At 40.2% G+C, this 25,614-nt stretch overlaps 1 protein-coding gene across 1 annotated transcript in view; it reads right to left on the reverse strand.

The window, feature by feature from the left end:
* robo3 (roundabout, axon guidance receptor, homolog 3 (Drosophila)) overlaps positions 1 to 20,344 on the reverse strand; it is a 116,651-nt gene extending 96,307 nt beyond the window's left edge. Inside the window, 1 exon segment of the mRNA XM_061803971.1 lies at positions 19,852 to 20,344. Coding sequence (XP_061659955.1) covers positions 19,852 to 19,915 — 64 coding nt within the window. The 5' untranslated portion in view covers positions 19,916 to 20,344.
* Positions 20,345 to 25,614: the final 5,270 nt, after the last annotated feature.

The following is a 25,614-nucleotide window of genomic DNA, read 5'->3' on the forward strand; positions in this document are numbered from 1 at the left end:
TGCAGTGGGGCTTTGTGACCGTCTGAGCCACTGCCGTCCCATGTGATCTATTTGTACAGTTCTTTATTTTGTAATAGAGTATCATAGTGAAAATCAATAAGTGATGGTCACTCATATACTAAATAAAGGATACAGCTATCTAATAATTTAATAAATAGTAACGTAAACAAAATATGTCCCCCGTGATTGACTCCCAACAACTTCAGGGTACCCTTCCTTTAGCCCAAGGTAACTGGGATGGGCTCCAGCACTCTTGCGACCTTTGTGAGGATTAGCGGAATGGATCATGAATGAATGAATGAACAAACTTAAACACGAATACAAATCATTTCCTGACTTGGAGCAATACTGTATTTGGTTCCAGTTTCAGCTTTATTCAAAGAAAATTTTCAAAATAGTTGACCCGCAGTGGGAATAAGCAATTTTCTTTACCTTTTGGATTTAACCTACTCAGGGGTTACTAGTGTGGATCATTGTCTTCAATTTGTAGTTGTCTGGAATCAAATTGAAATCTAAGTAAGAATAAGCATGCAACAAAAATAATAAGTTGACCCATTTAAAGTTGAGCAGGGTAAACACCCTCTGTGCAAAATGTGAATCATACATTTCTCTAGTAAATTCAAAAATGAAAACTGGCACTTTTTTAAGTTTTTCCCTTGGGGTCTCTGAGCATTAGATTGGGAGCATAATAGCTTTTATGCAGCATATGTACTATGGCTGGCTGGTCTGGGATGGGAGTCTGATGGGGGGGGGTGTCAGCGGGACACAGTCTGACTCATAAATTCTGCAGTTAGAACAAGCCATGTGGAAATGTAAAGTCTCTTTTAAAAGGGAAAAGACCACCATGAGAGTGCAAGCTAAATATCATTGAGAATGTTTGAATAGAAACCTCTGAGCATTAGTTTGTCAAGCCATGTCTCATATCCCAAGACATTTGAACTTGAAAAGAGATAACTTGGCAAAAAATCTTCTGTTAAATAGTAATACAGTGACGTAAAACTTAGTGAACTAACATGACTATATTTCAATGTCTAGTGAGGCATTGTTAATACAGAAAGGCCACAATACACATTTCTTGTCTTGGTTAAAATAAGCATAAATATACAGAGACAGTAAGGATGGAAAGAACAAAACAGAGATGGTAAGGATAGAAAGAACAAACTCAAATCTATTTCCTTGGACAGCTGGAGTCTGCAAAGTGTAAGGAGTTGCTTTGACAGTGGTGTTTAAAAGGAAAGACTGGACTCTCTGAGGACCTATTACCTCCTGGTGAACATGGGACGCGAACAGAAAGCCAGTAAGTCTCATAGTTACACGATAGCTAATCAAGCCTCAGGGGTACTGGGAGGGTTAAACAAGAGTGATTTGAGAAGAAAAGATCAAATACCATTTAAAATGCAATGCCGAAAGCGGGCTGTCAGCCCTTGACCGATCTACGTATGCATATCCATGGAAGGCTGCTTGCATCGTGTTAGCAATGCTTACCAATGTTATAATTATTATGAACATCTACAAGATAAGCGATGTTGCACTGAGGTGCATGGTCAAGGTTGGCACATGACGGGAAGAAAATAATGAAACCATGAGACTGGCATCTGTTAGTGAAGACTACTGAGCGGTAAAATGATCTTGCAGGCCTTCAGTGAAACTTCAAAACAAACTTCCTGAAAACCATGCCTCCTAAGATAACCTGCATTGGAGCCAGTCCCTTGGAACAATGGGACCCCATTAACAAGCCAACTTCACAAACAGTGCAGGAACATCCTTTACTATTACCTTGAAATGATTCCATTGTTTTGCTCTTTCACAAGTAGGAATGTGAGAGCAGTTCACTAGTATACAGTCCTATATAGAGTTCCTTTCCCTAACCTTTCACATTGAGACCTGAGACGCATTTACTTGGCATAACTGTATCCTTGCCAAGCATTGTGGTGAGACTTAATCTTACTGGTATGGACTTAGCCTTGAGACTGTTTGACACATCAATAAATACTGCATCACTTTGGATGTTTAAAAATCCATTAATTATTTTTTCCATAGCTGATTGTTGCTCTGAAGAAACTCATATTGGCCCAATCATAGAAGTACTTTGAAATTTGAGCTGAATATTAGGGTGAATTTTCCTTGTCATAGTTAAAATCGTGCAGGCAGGTAAGGGGGGTTTTCTTGCACACTTTGCACACAAGTCTGTAACGGCAGTCCTTTGCTCGATGTCCAGGTTTGAGACATCCATGACATAGTTTCTTCTCCCTGATGAACTTTCTTCATTCCTCGAGTGATTTGCCTTTAAACTGTGGGCAACAGTAAAGTTTATGGTCGGTGCCTTGACAGAGCGGACATGGGGGTTTAACTTTCGATCTTGGGTTTGTATTTTCAGTATCTACATCTGCCTGTGTGTGTGAAGAACATTGGAGGTGGACCTTTTTTCCTTTTGATAACTTCAGGAGAAGTTACGTGATTGGATTGCACACAATCTGTGCTTCATATGACACAAACTCAGCAAATTGCTTCAGACTCAGAAACTTTCCACTTTCAATCATGAATTGAGTAGTTTGCAGATTCCACCTTACAGATGCCCAGTCAGGTAACTTTTAAACACGTTTTTGGTTCTCCTCGCAATCATTAAGAATGCTTAAGCCTTCTACATGGGGTAAAGCCTCATGACGCCTGAATTAAATCACCAAATGCTCTAAATCCAGTAGAGCTCTTTGTATCTTTGGCCATTTTGCCAGCCTCTCCCTAAACGCTTTCTGTATAACAAATTGATGTCCATACCTTTGGTTGAGACGCTCCCATGCGTCCTTGCGTGTATTACTGTCATTTCTATAGAAGATGCCATCATGTCTCCTGTGAGCTGGACCGCCAAGATATTTCTTTAAGTAGTACAGTTTGTCAGCATGTGAAATGTTCTTTTTCTTAATATGTGCAACAAATGAAGTCTTCCACTCAATGAACTGTAATGGGTCACCTGTGAATGTGAAGGGCCCTGGCACTGGGAATCTGTTCATGGCGATACTGTAATATACAGAGGGCGATACTGTGATGTACAGCTTCAACTAAGTAAAGAACATCGGACTGCAAAGGTGAAGCAGACATCACATTTTTGTTAGACTTGTCAATATTAGAAGGAAATGTAAGGGCCTTTGAGGGGCTCTGTTTAATTCCACAGAATGAACACTGCCCTCACTTGTTATTTCTTGTTCATAAGTCATTAGTCAAGCTCGAGCAGACTTCACATCCTTTTCTCCTTTGAGCCTTTCTAATACATGTTGCAACCAATCAAGATTTTCTCTGTTTTTCCTCTTAAATTGCAAATGCATATGCTGATTCCTTGACTTCAAACTCTGCTGCAGCTTCTGCTCCTTTTACGGCTCCGACTGACTGAGTACGACTGACTGACATAAGAGTGTTTATCTGAGAGCGTTACAGAGGTACTGTAAATGGATTGAGCATAGTATGGGTTGAGAAACTCATGGAGACCTATTTTCACTTTGTCACTGTATTCATGAGAATCTTTCACATGCAATCTTAATAATCTCTCTTGTGACTTCTTCACATGCATCTGTCGGTCGCCTTGTTTCATTGGAGAGAGTAATATATTCCCTGACTTTCAAATAAATCATAAAGATCTCTGGCTTTCTCTACCCTGCACACGAGTGAGTGCAGCAATTTGATTGTTTGGGATGTCTCCTTTTAACTGCTCTTGTGTTGTACGTACTTGTTTTTTTCCACTCATTATAAACTTCAAGAAGCTGTTTTTTATTTTCTGTTGGCCTCCTCCTCCTGATATTCCCGCATCCTTTCTGTTACGACAGTCGTTATTGATTAACGTCAACTTGTCTAAAACTTCAAAATAAAAGCCTTTGCATTATTGCAATTGCTATGACTGTTAAAACATATGAAGCAATTTAAAAAATAAAACAAAGTCCGTCATTTACACTCAGGGTACTGTAAGCAGGCACGTTGTCATGCTTAAGCAGCCTCAAGTTGTACTGCCGCAGCTCTCACCTCTTGTGCACTCAACAAAGCAAACGACACAGGATCTTTCTGTAGACCAGGGGTCAGGAACCTTTTCGACGGAGAGAGCCAGAAAGGCCAAATATTTTAAAATGTAATTTCAAAAGATCTATACAGTATTTTAAAAACTAAGTACCGTTATTATTTGTATTTGCGCATTTATGTAAGACCAACACTTTCAGAGTACAATAAGTCTTTAGAATTATTTTAAATAACATTGTTACACTGTTGCTAACCAATGATAACAAAAGTACTTCTTACCATTAAAGCGACATCTTGTGCTGGATGGTTTTGCTGACGGCTTTTTAGTCTGTTTCATACGTCATTTGATTAAGCTTTTAATTCCGTTAATCATGAACGTAATTCAATTGGATTTGCCATCATGCTGGTACGATGGTGAACAGTTCTTGCTGACAAAGGCGTGTCTTTTATCCATTTGATTATCTTGTCTTTATGTGAAGTTGGCAAAATGTTTACTTGCGACATTCAAGTACGAATGCTGGAGCATACTCCCCATCTGTGAATTTAGACACACAGCAGAACCCTCCCTCTCCACGAAGACTGTCCATTCTTGTTGAAAATTTCGGTACTCCTCATATTGTTTTCTTTGAGCGACCTTTGTCAAAAGCGTTTCCATAATTAGTTGTTCCGATACGATCGCCGTTTGACCCTTCTGTGCCTGTGGACATCGATTGCCACACCAAACTACAGCAACCCTACAAGGACAAACCATTTGCATTGCCTGCACGACAGAAATCACATGTACAGTATGTCGTTATGAGGGCCGCAAGCCATATGCAACCACCAAAAGAGCCAGGTATGGCTCGCAAGCCATAGATTCCCGACCCCTGCTGGAGACGTTCTCAGTTGATTATCTGGCTCACATTGAAGGGAAAAATTAAGACTATGGTTTGAAATGTCTCTTTCATGTCACCATTTGCAGACCTTTCCTAACTACATTAGTGAATATACAAACACAGATGTTAAAATAATGAGATCATGTGAATCATGAATTGAATCCTGGAAGGCAAATCAAGCTTCGTACAGATCCATCCACCCACAAAGCCCCTGACTTCTTAAATGCAGTCAGCGCTAAGCCAATTCCACCAGCTCATAGAGACAATCAAATACAATATGTGTCACCAACTCCCTGAATAAAAAGATTCCATTCAGTGTGGCCCTGCAGGGAAAAAGAGAGGACTTTTTATGGCTGTATGTTATATGCAAATGGACAATGTTTAACATTTCTCCCTGCATAATTCACTGTAAGCCTGATTTTCTGATCTACACCTATCATGAACAATTTTATTTTCATACAGAAGTGCGGATGTATCGGAGAGAGGCATGGTAAGTAAATCCAGAAGAAAATGATTACTACATTTATTCAGTGCAAAAAAATTCTGAATTTAATGGTTATTAGGGAAATCCGAATAAAAGAAAAGGATTGGTCACACAAAATACCACAACTTTCTCATTCCACACCCATCGAGAATACTTTTCCCCAAGTGCCATCTTGAGCATTTTTTACATCTTTACTGGCTCCTTAAAGTACTAATGCAGGGGAAATGTATTTTATTTGTCTATCACACAAATGTAGCTAAAATTTCATGACAAAAATATTTAAAAAAAATTCTCAACACAACAGAAATGAAATAAATTACCGCCAAAGTGCACATTTTCTTTGGAACCCGAATACCTCTGTCTGTTTCAAACTGAGGCGCTGTTGAAGCTGCGTCCATGTGACGTCACATGTAGACAACCCCACTAAACACAATGGCTTTCTACAAAGACAATCATGCACGCTGCGAGTGGGATTTCGAGGATATAGACAGCAGTGATGAAGAAGTTCTTATGGAATGCTCTGTGAAAGAGATAGGAAATGAAGAAGAGGAATTTTCTCATGCTTGCCATGTTCGAAAAACAGGTGTAATTCAACCATATACGTATGTTCGAACTGGAGTTGACGAATGCAACGCAAGTACAGGATTTGGCGAAACCTGACCAAGTTGATGTGCAACGTCGCACCAAAAACATAAGACTGGTATGTGCCACAAGAAATCTACGTACACCTTGTTGACGAAATAATCAAATTCAAACACCTTTAAAGGTCTGATGCTGCTTGCACACAACAGTGAGTCATTGTTGTTGTTGTACTAGCGACTGAGTCGGTGTAAAACAAAAATTGAAACCTTCGGTATCGTTCTGCATTTAAAGATCACATCTATAGTAAGCTCTAAGTTGGACAGTACATTACACTTACATTTAGTCAGTGATTATCGTTATTTAAACTAAATGATCAGTAGTTGTAGCTAATACCCATATACATAGAAATATGTAATTTGTATTTGTATCTTTATTAGAAGGAAAATGCAGCCCGATGGGGGCACAAACCAGTGCAATCTGTAGGCCGGTCCCGAGCCCGGATAAATGCAGTGGGTTGCGTCAGGAAGGGCATCCGGCGTAAAAACTGTGCCAAACAAATATGAGCGTTCATCTAAAGAATCCCATACCGTCGGTGGTAATTCAGCGACTGTGGGTCGAAGACAAAGAAGAGGAGGAAACCGGATCCATCGTCAGAAGAAAAATAGGAATGCACAGAGCCTACAACTGAGTGTAGGGACTTAGGAAAAGCTCAGGAGTTGGTTGACATGATGATTAGGAGAAAGGTTGATATTCTGTGCATCCAAGAGAGCAGGTGGAAAGGTAGTAAGGCTAGAAGTTTAGGAGAAGGGTTTAAATTATTCTACCATGGAGTAGATGGGAAGAGAAATGGAGTAGGGTTATTTTAAAAGAAGAGCTGGCTAAGAATGTCTTGGAGGTGAAAAGAGTATCAGATCGAGTGATGAGTCAGAAAGGCACTACAAAGGATGAAAAATGGAAAGGTGGTCCTGATGACATACCGGGAGAGGTATGGAAGCAATTTGGAGAGATGGCTATGGAGTTTTTGACCAACCTATACAACAGAATACTACCAGGCGAAAAGATGCCTGCAGAATGGAGGAAAAGTGTTCTAGTTCCCATTTTTAAGAACAAAGGGGATGTTCAGAGCTGTGGGAACTATAGAGGAATAAAGTTGATGAGCCACACAATGAAGTTATGGGAAAGAGTAGTGGAGGCTAGACTCAGGACAGAAGTAAGTATCTGCGAGCTACAGTATGGTTTCGTGCCTAGAAAGAGTACCACAGATGGATTATTTGCCTTGAGGATGCTAGTGGAAAAGTACAGAGAAGGTCAGAAGGAGCTACATTGTGTCTTTGTGGATCTAGAGAAAGCCTATGACAGAGTACCAAGAGAGGAACTGTGGTACTGCATGCGTAAGTCTGGTGTGGCAGAGAAGTATGTTAAAATAGTACAGGACATGTATGATGGCAGCAGAACAATGGTGAGGTGTGCCTTAGGTGTGACAGAGGAATTTAAGGTGGAGGTGGGACTGTATCAGGGATCAGCTCTGAGCCCCTTCCTGTTTGCAGTGGAAATGGATATGCTGACAGATAAGGTTAGACCGGAATCCCCTTGGACCATTATGTTCGCAGATGATATTGTGATATGCAGTGAAAGCAGGGAGCATGCAGAGGAACAATTAGAAAGATGGAGACATGCACTGCAAAGGAGAGGAATGAAGATTAGCCGAAGTAAAACAGAATATATGTGCGTGAATGAGAAAAGTGGAGGGGGAAGAGTGAGGCTACAGGGAGAAGAGATAGCGAGGGTGGACGACTTCAAATACTTGGGGTCAACAATACAGAGCAATGGTGAGTGTGGTCAGGAAGTGAAGAAACGGGTCCAAGCAGGTTGGAACAGCTGGCGAAAGGTGTCTGGTGGGTTATGTGACAGAAGAGTCTCTGCTCGGATGAAGGGCAAAGTTTACAAAACAGTGATGAGGCCGGCCATCATGTACGGATTAGAGACGGTGGCACTGAAGAAACAACAGGAAGCAGAACTGGAGGTAGCAGAAATGAAGATGTTGAGGTTCTCGCTCGGAGTGAGCAGGTTGGATAGGATTAGAAATGAGCTCATTAGAGGGACAGCCAAAGTTGGATGTTTTGCTGACAAGATTCGAGAGAGCAGACTTCGATGGTTTGGACATGTTCAGAGGCGAGAGAGTGAGTATATTGGTGGTAGGGTGCTGAGGATGGAGCTGCCAGGCAAAAGGGCGAGAGGAAGACCAAAGAGAAGGTTTATGGATGTGGTGAGGGAAGACGTGAGGGCAGGTGGGGTGTTAAGAGAGGAAGATGCAGGAGATAGGCTAAGATGGCAGAAGATGACACGCTGTGGCGACCCCTAACGGGACAAGCCGAAAGGAAAAGAAGAAGATCTTTATTAGAAGGATATAAGGGGGAAGTTATAAATTTAACATCATCAATTTCTTATTTGTTGTTAAGGTAGCTTTGCATACATTCAAGAGTGTCATATTTTCACTCTTTAGTCAGAAGATAATGAATGAATAAATGATGGGGCTTCATGCCACAGCGGCATTATTTCAGCCTTATCTTGGTGAGCAAAAGATTGTAATGAAATAGAACTTTGTGCTTAAAACAAAGCAAATAACATTATTTTAACTGATTACATTTTTTACCCAGGTGTAAATGTGGAAATTGCCAGTCAATGCCTTCCCAGAGAGAATGCCGCTGCTGTAAGGAAATAACAGAAACCGCCCGGAAGTTGGATGGAACTGCCTTGGCTTGCATTGGTAACTACGAAGGTTTTCACCCAGTCTGTCTAAACCCATTTGTATTGGAGACAGACTGACATGTCTTTCAATGCCATTATGGCAGAAACGCCTTCACAGGAGAAGTACATGAAAGAAATCCCCACGTGGCCAACAGACAGTTAGTGAGGTGGTGCTGGTGGCCTCTCGGCAAGAGCTACATGGATGTTTTACCATCATGTGCTCTGCAGAGAATCTGATCAGAATTTCCACCCCGAGGACTTGAAGATGATGCCGTGTTCACAGGATTTATACCCAGCTGATGAACATTACCCTTTTCTTTGTATGAAAGCGAAAGTGTGGGTGTTGATCTTTGACTGGTAATTGATGGACATTGCTGTCATTATGTGACAGTTTCGACTCTAAAATATATTTTGTTGTTCTGGTGCAAAATTCGCCTTTCAAGTTGACTCTAATTAGAGTAAGCAAAGTGGTTTAAGAATTTGTGATATCTGTACGTATTACAGCACTGAAAAAGTTTCTAAACTAAGTTATTTTTTTTTACAAACCACTGAAGGTGAAACCATCATTCAATAAACATTTGTATGTGCACATGCTAAATTTGATATTGTTTCATCCCATAAAATGTCATTAAGAGCTGGAGAGTTCAAATCCAGAGTATGCCACCTCATCTTGCTGTCACCATGGAGGTCATATTTACAGAGGTTCACACAAGTAGAGAAAATGACTATTGAACAGACCAGACTAATGCAATAATTATTTCCATCATGCAACATGACTGGTTAATCAGCATGCGTCAGAAGTTTGTAACACGAAACCTCTACCCCTGAAGTTCCATCAGGATAGAATTTTGTTTCAGTTTAACAAACCGGACACAGTTTTTAAATCGGCTTCTTCAAATTCATAATTTTTTTAATTTTTATTTATTTACACAATATATCATTTCAACATCATGATTTGAAAATTTTTAAAAATGATCCCGAATAGCCAAATCTTTGCTTGTTTTTTTTGTACTGGCTGCTGAGAGGTGGTGGCGCTTGGTTGTCAGCACAGGAAGTCGTTAGGTCCGCATCCACATAGAGCGTCCGGAGCTCTTCTAACAGGCGTTCAATGTACCCTGAAACATGGAAATTACATTACTTCATACATATGCAGATCCTGCTGTCCTTGTTTACTCCTTCATCCTATCGGTATAGTATTTTCTAACATGGATTTGGACACCACAGCACACCAATAATCATATGAGGCATTGAAATTAATTCAAATTCAGATTTATAAAATGTATCTGACCCACCTATTAACATATCTGAGGACTACATGTACAAGAAAACTGTAACATGATGGATTATTAAACTTACTCTTAATCTTTCTCATTTTTCATATGCTCGTTTTTTTAAGTTTGGGGTTACAATTCTCTTTGTCTGGTGAATGGCACGAGTGGATAGTTTGACAGACATGAGGTAGTAACTTTGGCCTTCTGCAAGATAAAACAAAAAACATTTCATTCATATTTTCTATTTGGAATATTTTATCAGATCAGAGTGATGTCATTGTTCATAGCGCATTCTTCACATTATTTTCCATGCATTTAGCCCGTATTTTAAATAATTCACCGAACATTTGAGAGCACACACTGCTGTAGTCGAATTTGAGGAAGACCTCAGTATAAACAGTACACTAACTTAATACAGTGTACAAATTCCACCACCTCCTAAACATCACATGGATACGGATTAGCTGACATATATTTCTGTATCGGTATTGTATTGGTAGATACTTCTCAATACAAAACAATTGAACACGCACGTACTTACTTGCTACCGAAGCCAAGTGAACGCTGCACCGGGTTTTCAAAGCAGTCCTCCATGAAATGCTTGGAACATGTTACTGTCCACTGATTTGTAAGTCCAATGCGCCCACTTTGTCTTCACAAACGTGGTCCATAACCTGCCAATGCCAATCTGTTCATCTTTCAGCCATTCATGTAAGCGGACTCCGTCAGCGTTTGACGCAGAACAGTCGTATGCAACACACTTCCTCATTATCTTTGCTAGCTTTTTCACTCTCTGCCTAAATGTTGTCGTGATGTGACGTCACATTCCGGAGAGAACCGGAACTTCCCGAATCCAAGCGACATTTCGATCAAAATCTTGAGACCGACTTATTTTATTTCTGTTGTGTTGAGAATTTTTTAAATATTTTTTAATGAAATTCTAGCAACATTTGTGTGTAAGACAAATCAAATACATTTGGAACCACATCTGGATCAAATACATCTGGATTAGACCTTTAAAACCCAAAAGCCTCCTAGTTTGCCCAAAGACATTAATTTGGAAATGCATATATTCAAAGTTAAATTGCCAGCAGTGAGGGGAGGCACGCTTGGATGCTTTCACTACAGACTCCTAAATCTTGACCCTGCAGGCATGGAAAATGAGGCACTTACATGAGAATACAAGCCACCAGGCCCTAAGGAGGCCACCTCTATTAGATCAAGTGGGTGTTGATGCTCGGCATCTAAATGGGCAGGGTCAACTTTGCAAAAGGAAATTGTGTGTTTATCATTCGTCTCTGAGGGCCGTGAACTGTTTTGTGTTTTAAGATGGAGGCTGTTTTTTTTTTTTTTATAAAGATTTGAAAGATCATGGAAATGAAGTGCAGCAATTCCTTTCCTTTACTTCAACCCTTTGACTTTGAAATCCAGACTTCACAACTACAAAATTATGCACTCATGATCACACACCGGTGACATGTCCAGGGTCTAACCGATCCCTTGGCCAAAATCAATTGGAATAGGCAGCTCTCCTGCCTCCCTAATGAGGACAACATTCTCAAAATCTTGCAAAATAATCGCTATCGATTTAAGTATGAAGATTGATCTATGATCTATTCACAATTTGAGCCAGAATGTGTCGGTTGTTCAGTTAAGCCACTCAATACATATTTGGAAGTAAAGGTTAAACTGTGGGTGAAATCTCTAGTAAGAGAAAACGTTTTTCAACGACTACAAGAGAATTTAGTGAAGCAATAGGATCTGTTTCCATTACACGGCTGGCATCTTGTGCCCTCTCACTGTGAGGTAAAACTACAAGTTAGCCACAAGTCTAGCCATACTGATGGCTTATCACTATAAACTGCTGGGAAATTGCTTAGGCTTCCTGTTCCATAGCAACATACAGTATATCCAAACTTGTTCCCAATTTGTGTACTGTATGGGTTTCATTAAACAAAACAACAGTCCAACATTAAATTAATATAAAAAGACAGATATGAATGAAAATTTCCTTGTTAAATGAAGTGATTGGTAGTTTTTCATTTTCCTATGAGCTATGTCAAAGTTGACAACCTAAATCAGCCAAGAAATCATTTGGAATCAAGTAATTATCAACTATCACAATTATATCCATCCACTTTCTGAACCACTTATCCTCACGAGGGTCGCGGGAGAGCTGGAGCCAATCCCAGATGTCAATGGGCAGGAGGCAGGGTACACCCTGAACTGGTTGGCAGCCAATCGCAGGGCACATCGAAACAAACAGTCGCACTCACAATCACACCTCGGGGAGTGTCCAATTAATGTTGCATGTTTTTGGGATGTGGGAGGAAAACCCACGCAAGCAAGGGGAGAACATGCAAACTCCACACAGGCGGGGCTGGGATTTGGGACAGGGTAAGGAGCAGACACGACCGGTCAAAGATTATGCTAACCAATTTCTATTTGCAAATACATGAGGAGAGGAAGTGTGATGGAAATGGGGTGAGTATGCATGTTCACAGTTATATGAAAACATAAAAAGTACTTGGATAGCAAAGCAAAACAAATTAATTCATATAGGCCATTTCTTACATAAGTGTTTTACATGATTTAAAGCATTTAAAAAAAAAGAGAAACAAACATTTTTAAACAGAAAAGATGCAACTAAAACAGCGTCAAGTGCAGGAAAAGGCACTATTACCATAATTTCTCGGATATAATGCGTCCCTGAAGTATAATGCGCACCCCCAAAGTTGACCGAAAACCATCAGGAAAACCCTTCTACCGATGTACAATGTGCACGAGCATTTTGCTGCTACCTATATGCCTAAAATATTGTGAATTATCTGCATTTATATTTTATTAGGTTTGTAATTGTATTGTTTTTCAAAAAAAACTGTCTCTACAACAATCATGAATATAATCAATGTGCATGTGCTGATGTAGCGGGAATATAATCTCAAAACAGGCCACAGGACACGCTTGTCCTGGTCCCTGTAATTGTCAGATCAGAATCCCTCAACCAACTAAAATAATTGCTCAGTGATGTCACGTTTTAATACTGTTGATAACACATATTACAGTCAGAAAAATATAAAATATTTAACACTGTTTATTAAACACTGCATTAAATATTCGTGCATAAAACGTTTGTGCATAGAGCAGTTTATCCACTACATTACAGATCCTTGGCCAAGCCTTCAAAAGAAACATCTGACTCATCTCAAATTCAAAAAAGATCCATAGTAGCTTTATTTAGTGCATCGCTGTGGAACTCATCATTGATGACTTGAAACATTTTTTTTAATCCCAAGAGTTTGGGATGCGCAGCGCATCCTCTCCCCCTCCCTTCAGATCCAATCTGTTGAATCTTTCGCCATGGCTTCAGGTGGCTATCAAAACAACGTGAGCTCAAACTATGTAGAAACAAGCGTAATGGGCACATTTTTTTAAAGAGCGAGCATTTCAATTGTGTGCGCTCTCCTGTTTTTTTTTTTTTTCAATCTCCCCGTGCATCGTATTACGCTCGTATTACGTAGTTAGAGCTCACGTTGTTTTGATGCTCACCTGAAGCCATTGAGGCGAGCTATCGTTGTTTTGGACTGCGGCGCAACTTTCGGGTTGGCAGTATCATCGGCACGAGTGATGACGCATTTCTGTTAAAAAAAACAGCTGCTCAACTGGCCGTTGTAGTCGACATTTTTTGTCCTAGTCTAAGTTTCTACAAACTCATGGGCAGTTGTTTCTGATCTTTGGTGCAGTAGCACCAAGCATGCTACGCTAACAATCATAAAATGCAAGCTTCCCGAGGAGTTCAGAGAGCTCAGGTTGGGGGCGCACATTCCCGTAATATATATAAATGTGTGACATAAGACATATCATATTGAAACGTATATGTATGCATTTTTTACCACTCTATGTTCCTGTATAAAACTATATAAAGTGATTGTATTTTTGATTTTTCATCCATACCTAAATATAAGGCGCACTATTAACTTTTTGTAAATATTGTAGGAAAAATGTGCCTTATTTTTGAGAAATTACGGTATATATAACAAGTATTATGTTTTCAGTTCATACATCTGCAAAGATTTGTATTTATTTCTTTACCAGGCCAATAACATAATAGCCACCCAGTGACATAATAAGTTATTATAGTATTAGCCAAAAGTTATGATGGACTTTTAAATTACATTATTGGCCAGTTGTTAACCTATGGACATATTACATGATAAAAAGAACAAATGTATTACATTATGGACTTTTATGACTGTATGTTATGGGCTTCTACATACAACTAAATGTTAAACTTGCAAAACTAAAGCATTATCAATTAAATATATGGGTCCTAATTGCTTTGGCTGAGTCCTAAAATAAGCATCTCCATTTAGGAAAGCCTATGTAACTGTCAATCATCAAGTAATGCTGCAAAAGATAAAGAGCTAAAGCGACACTAACCGCTTTGGGTCCTTGGGTGCTCTTTTTATATCTCAACACTTGAGTAAGATAATAACAGCTATTCACCTGCCACAGCTCTAAAGTCAGCTATTATATCATGACAGTTGCTGTCAAAAGTCGTCACTACAGCATCACTTTGATGTGACCATACCCCTATATTCAAATAATCAGATGGATTTTTTTTTTTGAGCATTCAAGTGCTCAAAACTATGGTGTCAGGACACAACAATTCCAAATGCCACAAGACGGCATTAATACACTATGGAAACGCAAACGCCACAACATCAATTGAAATCAAAACACAGCAACATTAATGGACAACGAAAGTGACCGTCGGGACTCTTTTCGAAGGTATACTTCGTCTTGGTTACAAGGGACTCATATTGACAATGCTCCAATAGGCTTCCCTTTTTATTTCAAAAATAAAAATATTTTATTAGGTTATCCTTATGAAACTAAAGTTGGGGAAAGAACTAAATATCTCACTCTTCCCATGCCATTAAACACGAGAGACACACATGTAAAAATTTTGCAAAATCAATCACAGGCCCACGTGGAGACAGACAACACTCACAATCACACCGATGGGCAATTTAGACTCTCCAATCAATGCAAGTTTTCGGGATGTGGGAGGAAACCGGAGTGCCTGGAGGAAATCCACGCAGGCACGGAGAGAACATGCAAACTCCACACCAGGTCCGCGTTTTCAGACTCACTCCTCATAAATGTGAGGCCCATGCTCTACAGCTGCTCTACCGTGTCGCCTTCTTTTTGTCTGTTTTTTAAATGCGTTTGTCTTTATACCATTCTTGTTGCTAAATAGTCCTAAACAAAATTGGCCAGCCAATCATGTCACTCGTGAAGGATCCAGTTTCTCATTGAAATGAAGGTTTATAGTATATGTGATGTGATTTTTAAGAGTAATTTTGTGGAGCATATTGATTTTTTTTGGCTGAATTAGTTACCATGTGTTTGATGATTTCTGTATGCTTGATGTGATTATAAAGTGTAATTTGGTGGAGTATTATTGATAATAGGTTACTCAGATTATCTGTGTTTCGCTAAAATAGGTTACAGCAAGTCCAGGGATCATAAAACAGCTAATACATTCTGATTCTCAGAAGTCAGATGATAATGACGCACCTGTCTCAAGTGTCTTTGGTTACTTCTTCAAAAAATTAACGAAAAAAGCGAACAATAAAGACATTGGAATATTGGCTGAGGGGGTTTTTTTGCCAGCAAAGAGGATGTAAATCCAAGTTTTTTTCCGATACAATATTTGAAAGTTTGTATTTACTAATCATTATTATTTTGAACACACACAGAAGTCACACATTCAGTAGGCCTTGTTGTATTTTCAAAACTTCAACCGAAGACAATGAAGACTCTAATTCAATAACAGGATCCAGAGCATTTGATGCTATGGAGGCAACACAACACAGCCACGTGGATTCAGTATTTAGGAGGACTATTATTTCTTCAGCCATAAAATAACTTCCATATGAGAGAAGCTCTATACTGTGGTGTTAAGTGCTCCTTATCAGAGTCATAATTCAGATGCTATTTCAGTAATAAGGCTGGCAAAGGAGAGGGCTGCCCACCTAAAACCACTGGAACTACTTCCTCGGGCTGTCCATCTGTTAACAGGCTGAGTTGGGTAACTCATGCATATCGTGTCAGGCCTCTCAGGGTGCCGCACTTGAGGCCTTTAAAGCTGACTCGTCTTGTCAGCACCCGCTGCTAAATAGAGTCCTTGTGCAGCTGAGTTCCCCTTCTTAAAAGTCAATTGGGAAGTTTTACCACATATTCGCGTTTATTAAAGGTCGACCAACATCCCGATATACATTTTAAAATTGATATTGTTATGAAAATTACATATAACATTATTCACTTCAATGTCTATACAAATTCATTCATGCGCAAAGATGCGAAGGTCTCACTCTACATGCCAGTGGCAGCCATATTGCCTACAACGTCATTTACAGGTGTCACACTGGGACATTCGCCATTGAGAAGACGCTGTGCCACCTGCTATGGGAGGTGGACAACGGAGATTTTTGTATTTTTCTGTCGCCCCTTCTGACATGGGAGCTGTTTTTGACGAAGAGAACATCTCACAGTCGAGTGAAGTGACCGGGGCAACATTAACCCATCATTTCAAGCCATAGTTAGATGATATGGGGATCACTTGCAACAGACTCCCCAACAGTAAGTATGACAGTTTTAGTGTACTCAGGAGGGCCCATGCCGGGCGTAACTACTTCAGGGCCTGCGGGGGGGGGGGGGGGGAGCTCCTTTCTCCTCCCGCACGCAGCCAAACCACTTCCCCGCCCGATCCACCTCCACGACAACGATGAAGAACGCCGGCCCTGGCAGTGGCGGCGATGAACAAATCTGGCCCATGCACACTGACACATTTAGCACCCATGACTTACGTGCTTTATTAAGTCATCTTTTGTTACGTTCTGAGAGAAGGATTATGTCGACCCCCCAACTATTTGTTTTTCATAGCTCTATACCCACCTGTCATTTGGAACTCACAAAGCTCTCATCCTATCCACGAACCAGGTCATTTGGAAACGTGAAGAGTTAATCCATCCTCCTGAGTGATCGAGACGGCATTTTGGCTAACACGCAGGGGAAAAAAAAAACAGCTATTTTACCGCCGGTAAACCCACCAGTGTGGGCGTCTGAAAAAAAATGTCACTTCCTGGTTCTTCTACAAGACGAATGCCTCAAGAGAATTTTCATGGCGGGAGATGCAAAAATTGATACACGACAACATCATGGCGTGTGGTGAAAAAACAGATGGGTCCATTCTGGCTACCTTTTTATTTTAATTAAAAACATACTAAATATCATGCTTTATGTGTCGGTAGACCTTTAAGTTGAGAGGAAAATGAATAAGCAAAGTTATGTTACCTTGGATATAACAATAATTGGTACATGACCATTGAAGGAAATCAACTGAAATACTGTATTTTTGAAGATTTATTGAAATGACTAAATTTAGCAAGCTAAAAGCAACCTGGAAAAAAAAAAACTGTCTGAAAATAGGTCACGATGCCTCAAACATCAATTTCAATGTACTGTAATGTTTAGAGGAGAGAATTTTTTTCCCCAGTTTCCCATGTTCCTCAAAACGACTCTAAACAACCACTTTTCAAGATGCCAAATGTGGAAACATGATCCGAGGTTCATATGTCATAACACCACAAAGCTGTTAAGACAATATCGTCTGCATTTGACTATGGCTTGCCGAAGTCTGAAATTACACGATACACGTACCTCTGCCTAAAAGGTAGTGTTTAGGCCGACTCTTGTGTGTTTGCGTGTGTGTGTGTGTGTGTGTGTGTGTGTGGTGTGTGTGTGTGTGTGTGTGTGTGTGTGTGTCTGTATGCATCCGTGTACTCTGTTTGATTTTGGGCTGGATAACTTTATGGAGAGGTGGTGTGTGAGCCAAAAATCTATTAAATCAATTTTTTTACTGATCCAGTTAAAGTAGAACCCAGGATAACACATCAGGAAAAGAACGTCGAAATCTTCCAAACATATAAGTCCTGTACAACAACAACGCAAAAGGAGGATTTTTTTTTTTTGGTGTAAACATGCATGTACTGATGACAAGACAAGACATCAACAGGCCATTGGTGACAATAAATAAACACTTCACTGGAGAACCAACATCAAGCTCATTATCTTTAGCACCACACTCAGCAATTCCATTATCGCACAACTTGTTCAATTGAACATGCATGACTGAAGGGGAGGAGAAAACGTTGTGCTAAAAAATGAAGGCTGGCAGTAGATGTAGTTTTGATGCGGAATCAACGTTTGTGTAAAAGAGCCAGCTCGAATGGGTCCTCACAACACACAAGACCAGCATGCCACATGCAAAGGATCAATAAAGTTCATAAAGTCCCCTTTTATGATCTTGTGTTCAGACATTTGCTTTTCCGGTTAAGAAAAGTTCTCATGTGTTGCTCACTGTTTCACATCAGCTGTTATTTTACAAGGAACCACAAAAACTACAAAAACCTATCCAATGTATTTGCAAATGTTGGAATCAAGAACGTTTCCTGACTATCCAGAGTGGATCACACCTTTTCTATTAACCTTTCCCTTGAGTCTTTGACTGTAAGCATGACTAAATAATGGGAGTCTGGCTTGTCACTTATATGTAGATAATTATTTGTAGGATTTTCAAAAGAGTCACTTATGGTGGAGAGCTACGTTGGCTTGATTCTGGTGTGGGCAGCATGGATTCAGTTCTGCCTCAGTGACAGGATGACTGTGAGTGCGAATGGATGGATGGGTGGATGGATGGATCGGAGTCCTAAACCTTAGTCTTGAAGCAATTCATGATTTATACATTGGATTCATAAACAGGCACACACATGCGCCCACACACACACACACACACACAACACACACACACACACACACACACACACACACACACACACACACACAAAGGGTTTCAGTGCCCGCAGTGACAATTATGAGAGGCAGTATATGTTGCACTCTACTCAAATGTGTCTGACCAACACTCTCCTTCAGATGCATTTTTATGATACATGCGAAGATGCCAGTCCATGAACCAACTTCAAAAAAACTTAAAACTAGTACCACTTAATTTGCACTGCCACAGAAAATTTAACAATTTCTCATTAAAATGTGGTATCTATCTTAATACAAAGGCTTTAATACACGTAATAAGTTTCAAGAAGAATATATATATATATATATATATATATATATATATATATATATTAGATGAAGTTCTAATTTGTTGTGCCGAAGAACTACACCGCATCATTGCACCTTCTAATATTGTTTATGGTCATGTCAATCTGAATTAGGGATACATCCCTACACAGTCCGCTGCATATTCACAAGTCATTGTTAAAGACGGCACAACTGTAATTCTTTGTGCAGATGATATGTCATCTCATAATTGGCCTAATAATGTAGATAAATGAGCAAGAGTCACTCCCACCGAAGTCAGATTTCAGTGGGGAGCAGATGTTGGACAGAATCTGCGGTCCCTTGGGCACGTCCCCAAGTGAAGCTGCACATGGGCTAATCGTATGTCTGATGTTTTCAGGCCTTTTAAACAGTGTTAACGACAAAGATTTCTTTTCTTAACAATAAAACGTGTGAAAATACACTTAAACGTGTTATATGTACATCCGTGCACATAGTTATATTTGTATACGACAAAAGTCTATGTCCAAAATTACACGCAAACTTATCTCGCATTTAAGAGGACACCTGAGAATGAATTCTATCCAATTAAAATACTCACGAATTAAATGCCCTCGGTTTTCGATGGGCTCCTAATGATAACTCGGAAGAGTAACCTAGACCTTGTTTGGGAACTGATGACGTGAGGCGCATGGGCTCCATGTGTGTAAACATCACTCAAATCCCAAGGCAAAATTCAACTCACCATACGCCAAATTCCAGGATGCAAATAAAATAAGCAGGGAGACCAAGGTCAGCCGACACTCCATTATACGCTAAAATGTTTCACAGGTAGACGACAGAGTCGAAGTGCGTTCAATGTCGTCGCCATACACAGTAAAACTCCTCTGGCAGCACCAAAGCCGCTACTCTACTAGAAATCAGAGTTTACACAACCAAAGGGAATTTTTGAGACCCTCTGGAAGTCGATGTTTAATCCAGTGAACAGTCCATGAATACCGAGCCGCAGGTGATGACAGGACAGACGGCTGTGAACGGAGCCAGCCGTTCGACAATTGCGCTTTGAAACCAAAAATGGATAACGGCAAAAAATAAATAATTAAAAAAAAAAAAAAACGTCAATACTGGTCCTAAACGTGCACGGAGTGGCCAGGATGACAGCAAACAATTTAAACACAGCGTTCCATGTCCTATTACTTTTCGCGTCTAACGCTCTCTCGTTTGTTACACTAGACACACTGCGCTGAAAAGCGTTTATAAAGGCCAGTGAGTGAGGGAACGGCTTCTGGTAAAAATTTTCAAAAGTAAAAAATAAAAATATATATACTCCAACACGGACACGACATTGAGATTCATGTGGATGCATTTTTTTTAAATTCATGTAATGTGGTGATAAAATTGTGACAATAACATCTAGTTTATCAAAATATATCCTTAAAAACCAAGCCGATTCGTGACATTTGTATTTTATTTTGAAAGCATCGCCCTCGCGCTACTTTTGCGGTACACTTTGCTTCATAAAAAGGATTGCTGTGTTTCTTAAAGGGACAGTCAGCAAAAAAACGCAGCACGCATTCGTGTGAGTTGAAGGAATTTTAAGAACTGCTCCGTTGTACAGTTGATGTTTCGAAACAAAAAGATTAATGGAGAACATATCAACAACAGAACTAATCAGTCACAATTGTGATTAAATCTTGAATCACAATTTTACATATTAACCACCTGCATCAGTAACCCGTCTGGGGTGAAGTCATACCCATATGATCTCGTGACAGATAGAAGCCCCAGAAAATTGTATTTCCAATTTACGTTATTGAAGTGATGGAGGTCATGTGATCTTTTTTTTCCACAATTCCTCTTACCCATATGAAGACACAATCAAAGACATCTTACTAGGTACACTTCCTACTAATTATATTGTGAGCCAATCAATTGAGCAGAAGCCTTGTCAAGGTTCCCGTTATCTGTCTAATTGAATTTATCCCGGCTGTCACAGCAAATATACACACTGCGCATGCGTTCTTTGGAGAACCGTAATTATTTGCTGTTCCGCTATCATGCTGCAACGAAGCGCCGTGCCATGTTCCGTAAGGCCCAATTGAAAAATGTTTCATTTGGACAACACCGCGCTGTGACTGAATGGAAGACGGCGTAGGAGAGGTGGTGGTGCTGGAATGATTTCAGCGTGACAACAGCAAGAGAGGTGGGAATTGAACGGTAAACAAAATGGAGGAAATAATAATAAATGTGGTGTCCTGGTGTCCAGAGCTTTGAACTGTGACGCTGTGAAGAGGTTCCAGCGATGGGTGAATGTCTTCACCTTGTTGAACATACTCTACCAGATTGGTTGACAGTAGTAGACACCTGTTATTTTAGCATTTTAAACAACAATAAACAATACAACAACAATAACAATACAAGTCAATGAAAACACAGCATAGCCACACATTTTTGACCACAACTCCTTATCCTTATTTTAAGGACTTACTGGGCTTTCTGTTGTAACTACTTTTGGAGCACACCAGTGGGAAAATTCACTGAGCTCCTCCAATTGGGTTACTTTAGCAGCTAGTACCCAATATCGCCACGTTTGCACTGGGCCGTCATCCTGCACTCTTACCCGCGCTGAGAGAGAAAAAAAAAATACCCAACTGCAGTCTGAAAAGCTTTTACACTTTTGCCTGTGCAACTGTGGATGGGCGCAGCCTCCTGTGGACGCCAGATTACAGTGACAATCAGCAAAAAATTTCAAGGCAATTATATAGTTTTCTTATAACGTCTACGGTGAATGTTCTGGCGCCTTGTGTTACTAGTGAAATATGGTTCATAGGTAATGTCAAATAATGGTGAATTACTGTACAGTATTTGGTTCTAAGAATACACATGCGAGAAAGAAATTCTAACTTGACCCTTCACCACTAATTATTTGGAAACTGGGTAAAAAGACACATTATTGTCAAGGAAAAAAACAGAGATTGTGGCTTTTACAAAGTTCACTACTCTTCAGGAAATGTCGAAACATTTCCTTGTTCAGGTTACCCTCCTCTTTTGGATTGAGAGAACGATGTTGATTGGACACCACATTTTGATTTTTTCAATTGATCCTTGTGAGGATAAGCAGCTAAGAAAACAGATGGATGGGCATCTAACTTGTCTTAAATTTTTTATGAAATAGTTGACAAATGATTATGGCATGAATCGGTCTCATAGTCTTTCAGTTTCAAGCCTATTTTATCCTCCAAAATGGCGGACAAGCAAATACTAATTACATGATTAAAAAAAAAAAAAATCCCTTTTATGCTTATTGTCATTGTCACCAATTGTAGACTAATTGTCATTTGTTAATGCATCATTTCTCAATATAAATATCTGACTTTGTACTTATTTTGTTCTTGCATAACAGAAAAAAAACCTGTGAAACTGTGAACCTTCAGAATCTGTGAACATATAGGGGGCGATGTGGTAGTGGTGTTATGCAGCATTTGCTGTATGCATTTAAGAAAATTGCAGATGGAAATCATTGTCTCACTCTCTAGCAATTAATAAACCTTTCCATCTCAATATTGGAACACACACACAACCATATGCACTTTCACGCTCAACCTCACACACAGAAATGCCCGTGTTAAATGACACATACACACACATACACACACACTGTATTACATATACATAAATGCTGTCCATATAATTTTGCTTTAAATCCAATTATACAACTATAATTCACTTCTCATACTTCTCATACCGTGCAGATGCTTTATTTCCATCTCCACTTGCTTTGCCTCGGTTGACATTTTTTCTTGCCATTCTCATTGTCTGCTTTGGGGTTCAAGAAGCAGCATGTCTGCTTCTTAACAGGACATGTTTCATTTAAACCACACATTTTCATCACCAACCAATATGATGAAATTTATCTGAGTGGTTATTTAACGACAGGAATATTTTATGCTGGCAAAGGTAAGAATCTAAATGCAAATTTTCCTTACGTTTGAAAGCCCTTCTGATCCCGAATGCGCTGCTAGCTCCTGTATGCAAAATCATGCAATGGAAATAGTATAACACTAAGAGACAAAAACACACTCCACATAGTACTTCAAAATGTCACTTTTTATCTGAGTGCATGCTTTGGCCTCCCCTTGATTTGAAGCGAAAAGCCATATCACATGTGCCAAGAGATATGGTAAAGTAGAGCCAATGAGTCCTGACATACCAAGAGCCACAATCCTGCAACAAAGCAATAAACAGAAAGTGAGTTTGAGTGCTGTTGAGGGGAGGAAATATTTGGGGCTACACAAACCTAGTAACCTTTCATCATGCTTAAAGGGCCACTGTCATGAAATGCCTGATTTTTAGAATGTTATTAATGAAAAAACGGCAGCCGACATAGACCCATGCATTTTTTCACCACAAAACATGACTTTGACGTAACACCCACCATGAAAATCCTCCGAAGGGATTTGTTTTCGAGAAGAAGCAGGAAGTGACGTACATGGCAGGACCGCCCTCAAATGGACTTGTTGGTTTCCATTAGTTTTACCTCCGGGAAGGTACCTCGTTGTTCCTTCATGTGAGCCAAAATGCCGGCTTGTTGCATTGCTGGACATTGCTTGAACACTCGAGAGGATGGATTCAACCTTTATAAGCTTACAAGAGACCCGTTTCGTTGTGAAAAATGGATTGCACGGGTGCAATGGACGAGAGCTTCGTGGGTTCCAAATGACAGGTAGGTGTGTATACAGCTACTAAAAAAAATAATAGTTTGGGGCGGACCACATAATCGCTCTCTTATAATGTAAGAAAAGATCCGCAAACGTATGACAGGCGTGCCAAATGTGTCGATGTGTGCGTCGGACGGTGTCGGGCTCGCCGGCGAAGGCTGCTGCGTCGCTTCACCAGCGAAGGCTGCACGTCGGCCTCGCGGACGGCAGCAGCTTTCTAGAATGCTGCCAACAATGCCGCACTCAGCCTCGTGCGACGACAATGCCGAAAAGCGCCCCGGCTCGACGGTGTTGTTCATCGCGGACGGTGGCAGCTATGAGTGCCGTAAAGCAGCCAGGCTCGGCCCCGTGATAAGCCACCTTGGCCCCAAAAATGAGCCACCCCGGCCGAGGCGCCGCGTACACCGTTCACGGCTTCAGCAAAGGCTGCGCGTCAGGCTTGCAGACGGCGGCGGCTCCCCCCCGGCTCGACGGTGTTGTTCATCGCGGACGGCAGTGGCTATGAACAACGCCATAAAGTTGACCGGCTCGGCCACGATAGATCATCTCCACCACGGAAGTGGATCGGACGGGGAGGTGATTTGACCGTGATCGCATATCATCTGAATATGGCTTGAAATAATAGGGTAATATTGCCCCGGTGACTTCACTCGGTTGTGTGATGTTCTTCGAAAAGAGCTTCCGTGTCAGAATGGGCGTGTTCGTCTCCTATAGTTGGGTCCACTGCGTGTTTTCAATGGCGAATGTCCGGGTGACGTCACGGAAAGGGGATGCAGCCAATATGGCGACCACTTGGATGTCGTCAAATGACACTTCTGCAATTTTGCGCATGGATGACGTGTTCTCCGCTCATATTTATTTTTTTGTATAGACATTGAAGTTAATAATGTTATATGTATTTTTCATTACAATATATATTTTAGAATATTTATAGGGATCAGACTTGACCTTTAAGTATTGCATACCCATATGTGGATTAACACATACTGAACCTGTGGACACAGCGGAAGCTAAAGATGCCTCAATTACGCAATATGTAGTTGAACGCAAAGATACTCTATTTTAGAACGACAGAAATTTCAAGAACCAAGCAGAGCCTTCAATAGCCCAGATAGTTCTTTCATATTTTATGCATGGACATGTTTAATTTAATTGCAGAAACTGATTAATTGAGCATTGCGCTTTGATTGAATAAAACATGATAAAGCCCTCAACTGAATGCAGTTCCACTCGGATGTGACTGATGCTGCTACTTTAATGCCTTTGTAAAACATTTGTCATTGCAGACAGTGAAATCAAGTACTCTGTGAATTTAGACTCATTATCCACTTTTCCAACTGAATTATAATGACAACCCATCAGTGAGGTTTGGCGCAGTGCAGTGTTGCTGAGTAACTAATAGATCACGTGTCAGCTCTTCACACACTGGCTTTTGTGAGGTCTCCTTTTGGGAAAGTGTTGTGTTTGCACCATTATGAAAGAAATTAAAAGAGGGACATTAATTGTTCAATTACTTCAAATTGTTTGGATTGGAGTTGGTTAGTCCATAATCTACTGAATGTTTTAAGTGCCACTGATACTAAAATGTACAGTTAAAAATAGGTATTTTTATCAAAACTATATATAATCTTAATCACTTTGATGATAATATGAGTCGGAAAAAGTGAGCTGGGAGCTTTTTATCAAAGCGCAAAATTCAGAAAGTATGACTCGACATCCCAGTGGCGGCCATATTGTGTGTGACCTCATGTGACGTCTCATGAAGGCATCAACACAGGGGCAGTCGCCAT

Source organism: Syngnathoides biaculeatus, chromosome 18 (assembly GCF_019802595.1).
Source record: "Syngnathoides biaculeatus isolate LvHL_M chromosome 18, ASM1980259v1, whole genome shotgun sequence".
Taxonomy (NCBI): Eukaryota; Metazoa; Chordata; class Actinopteri; order Syngnathiformes; family Syngnathidae; genus Syngnathoides; species Syngnathoides biaculeatus.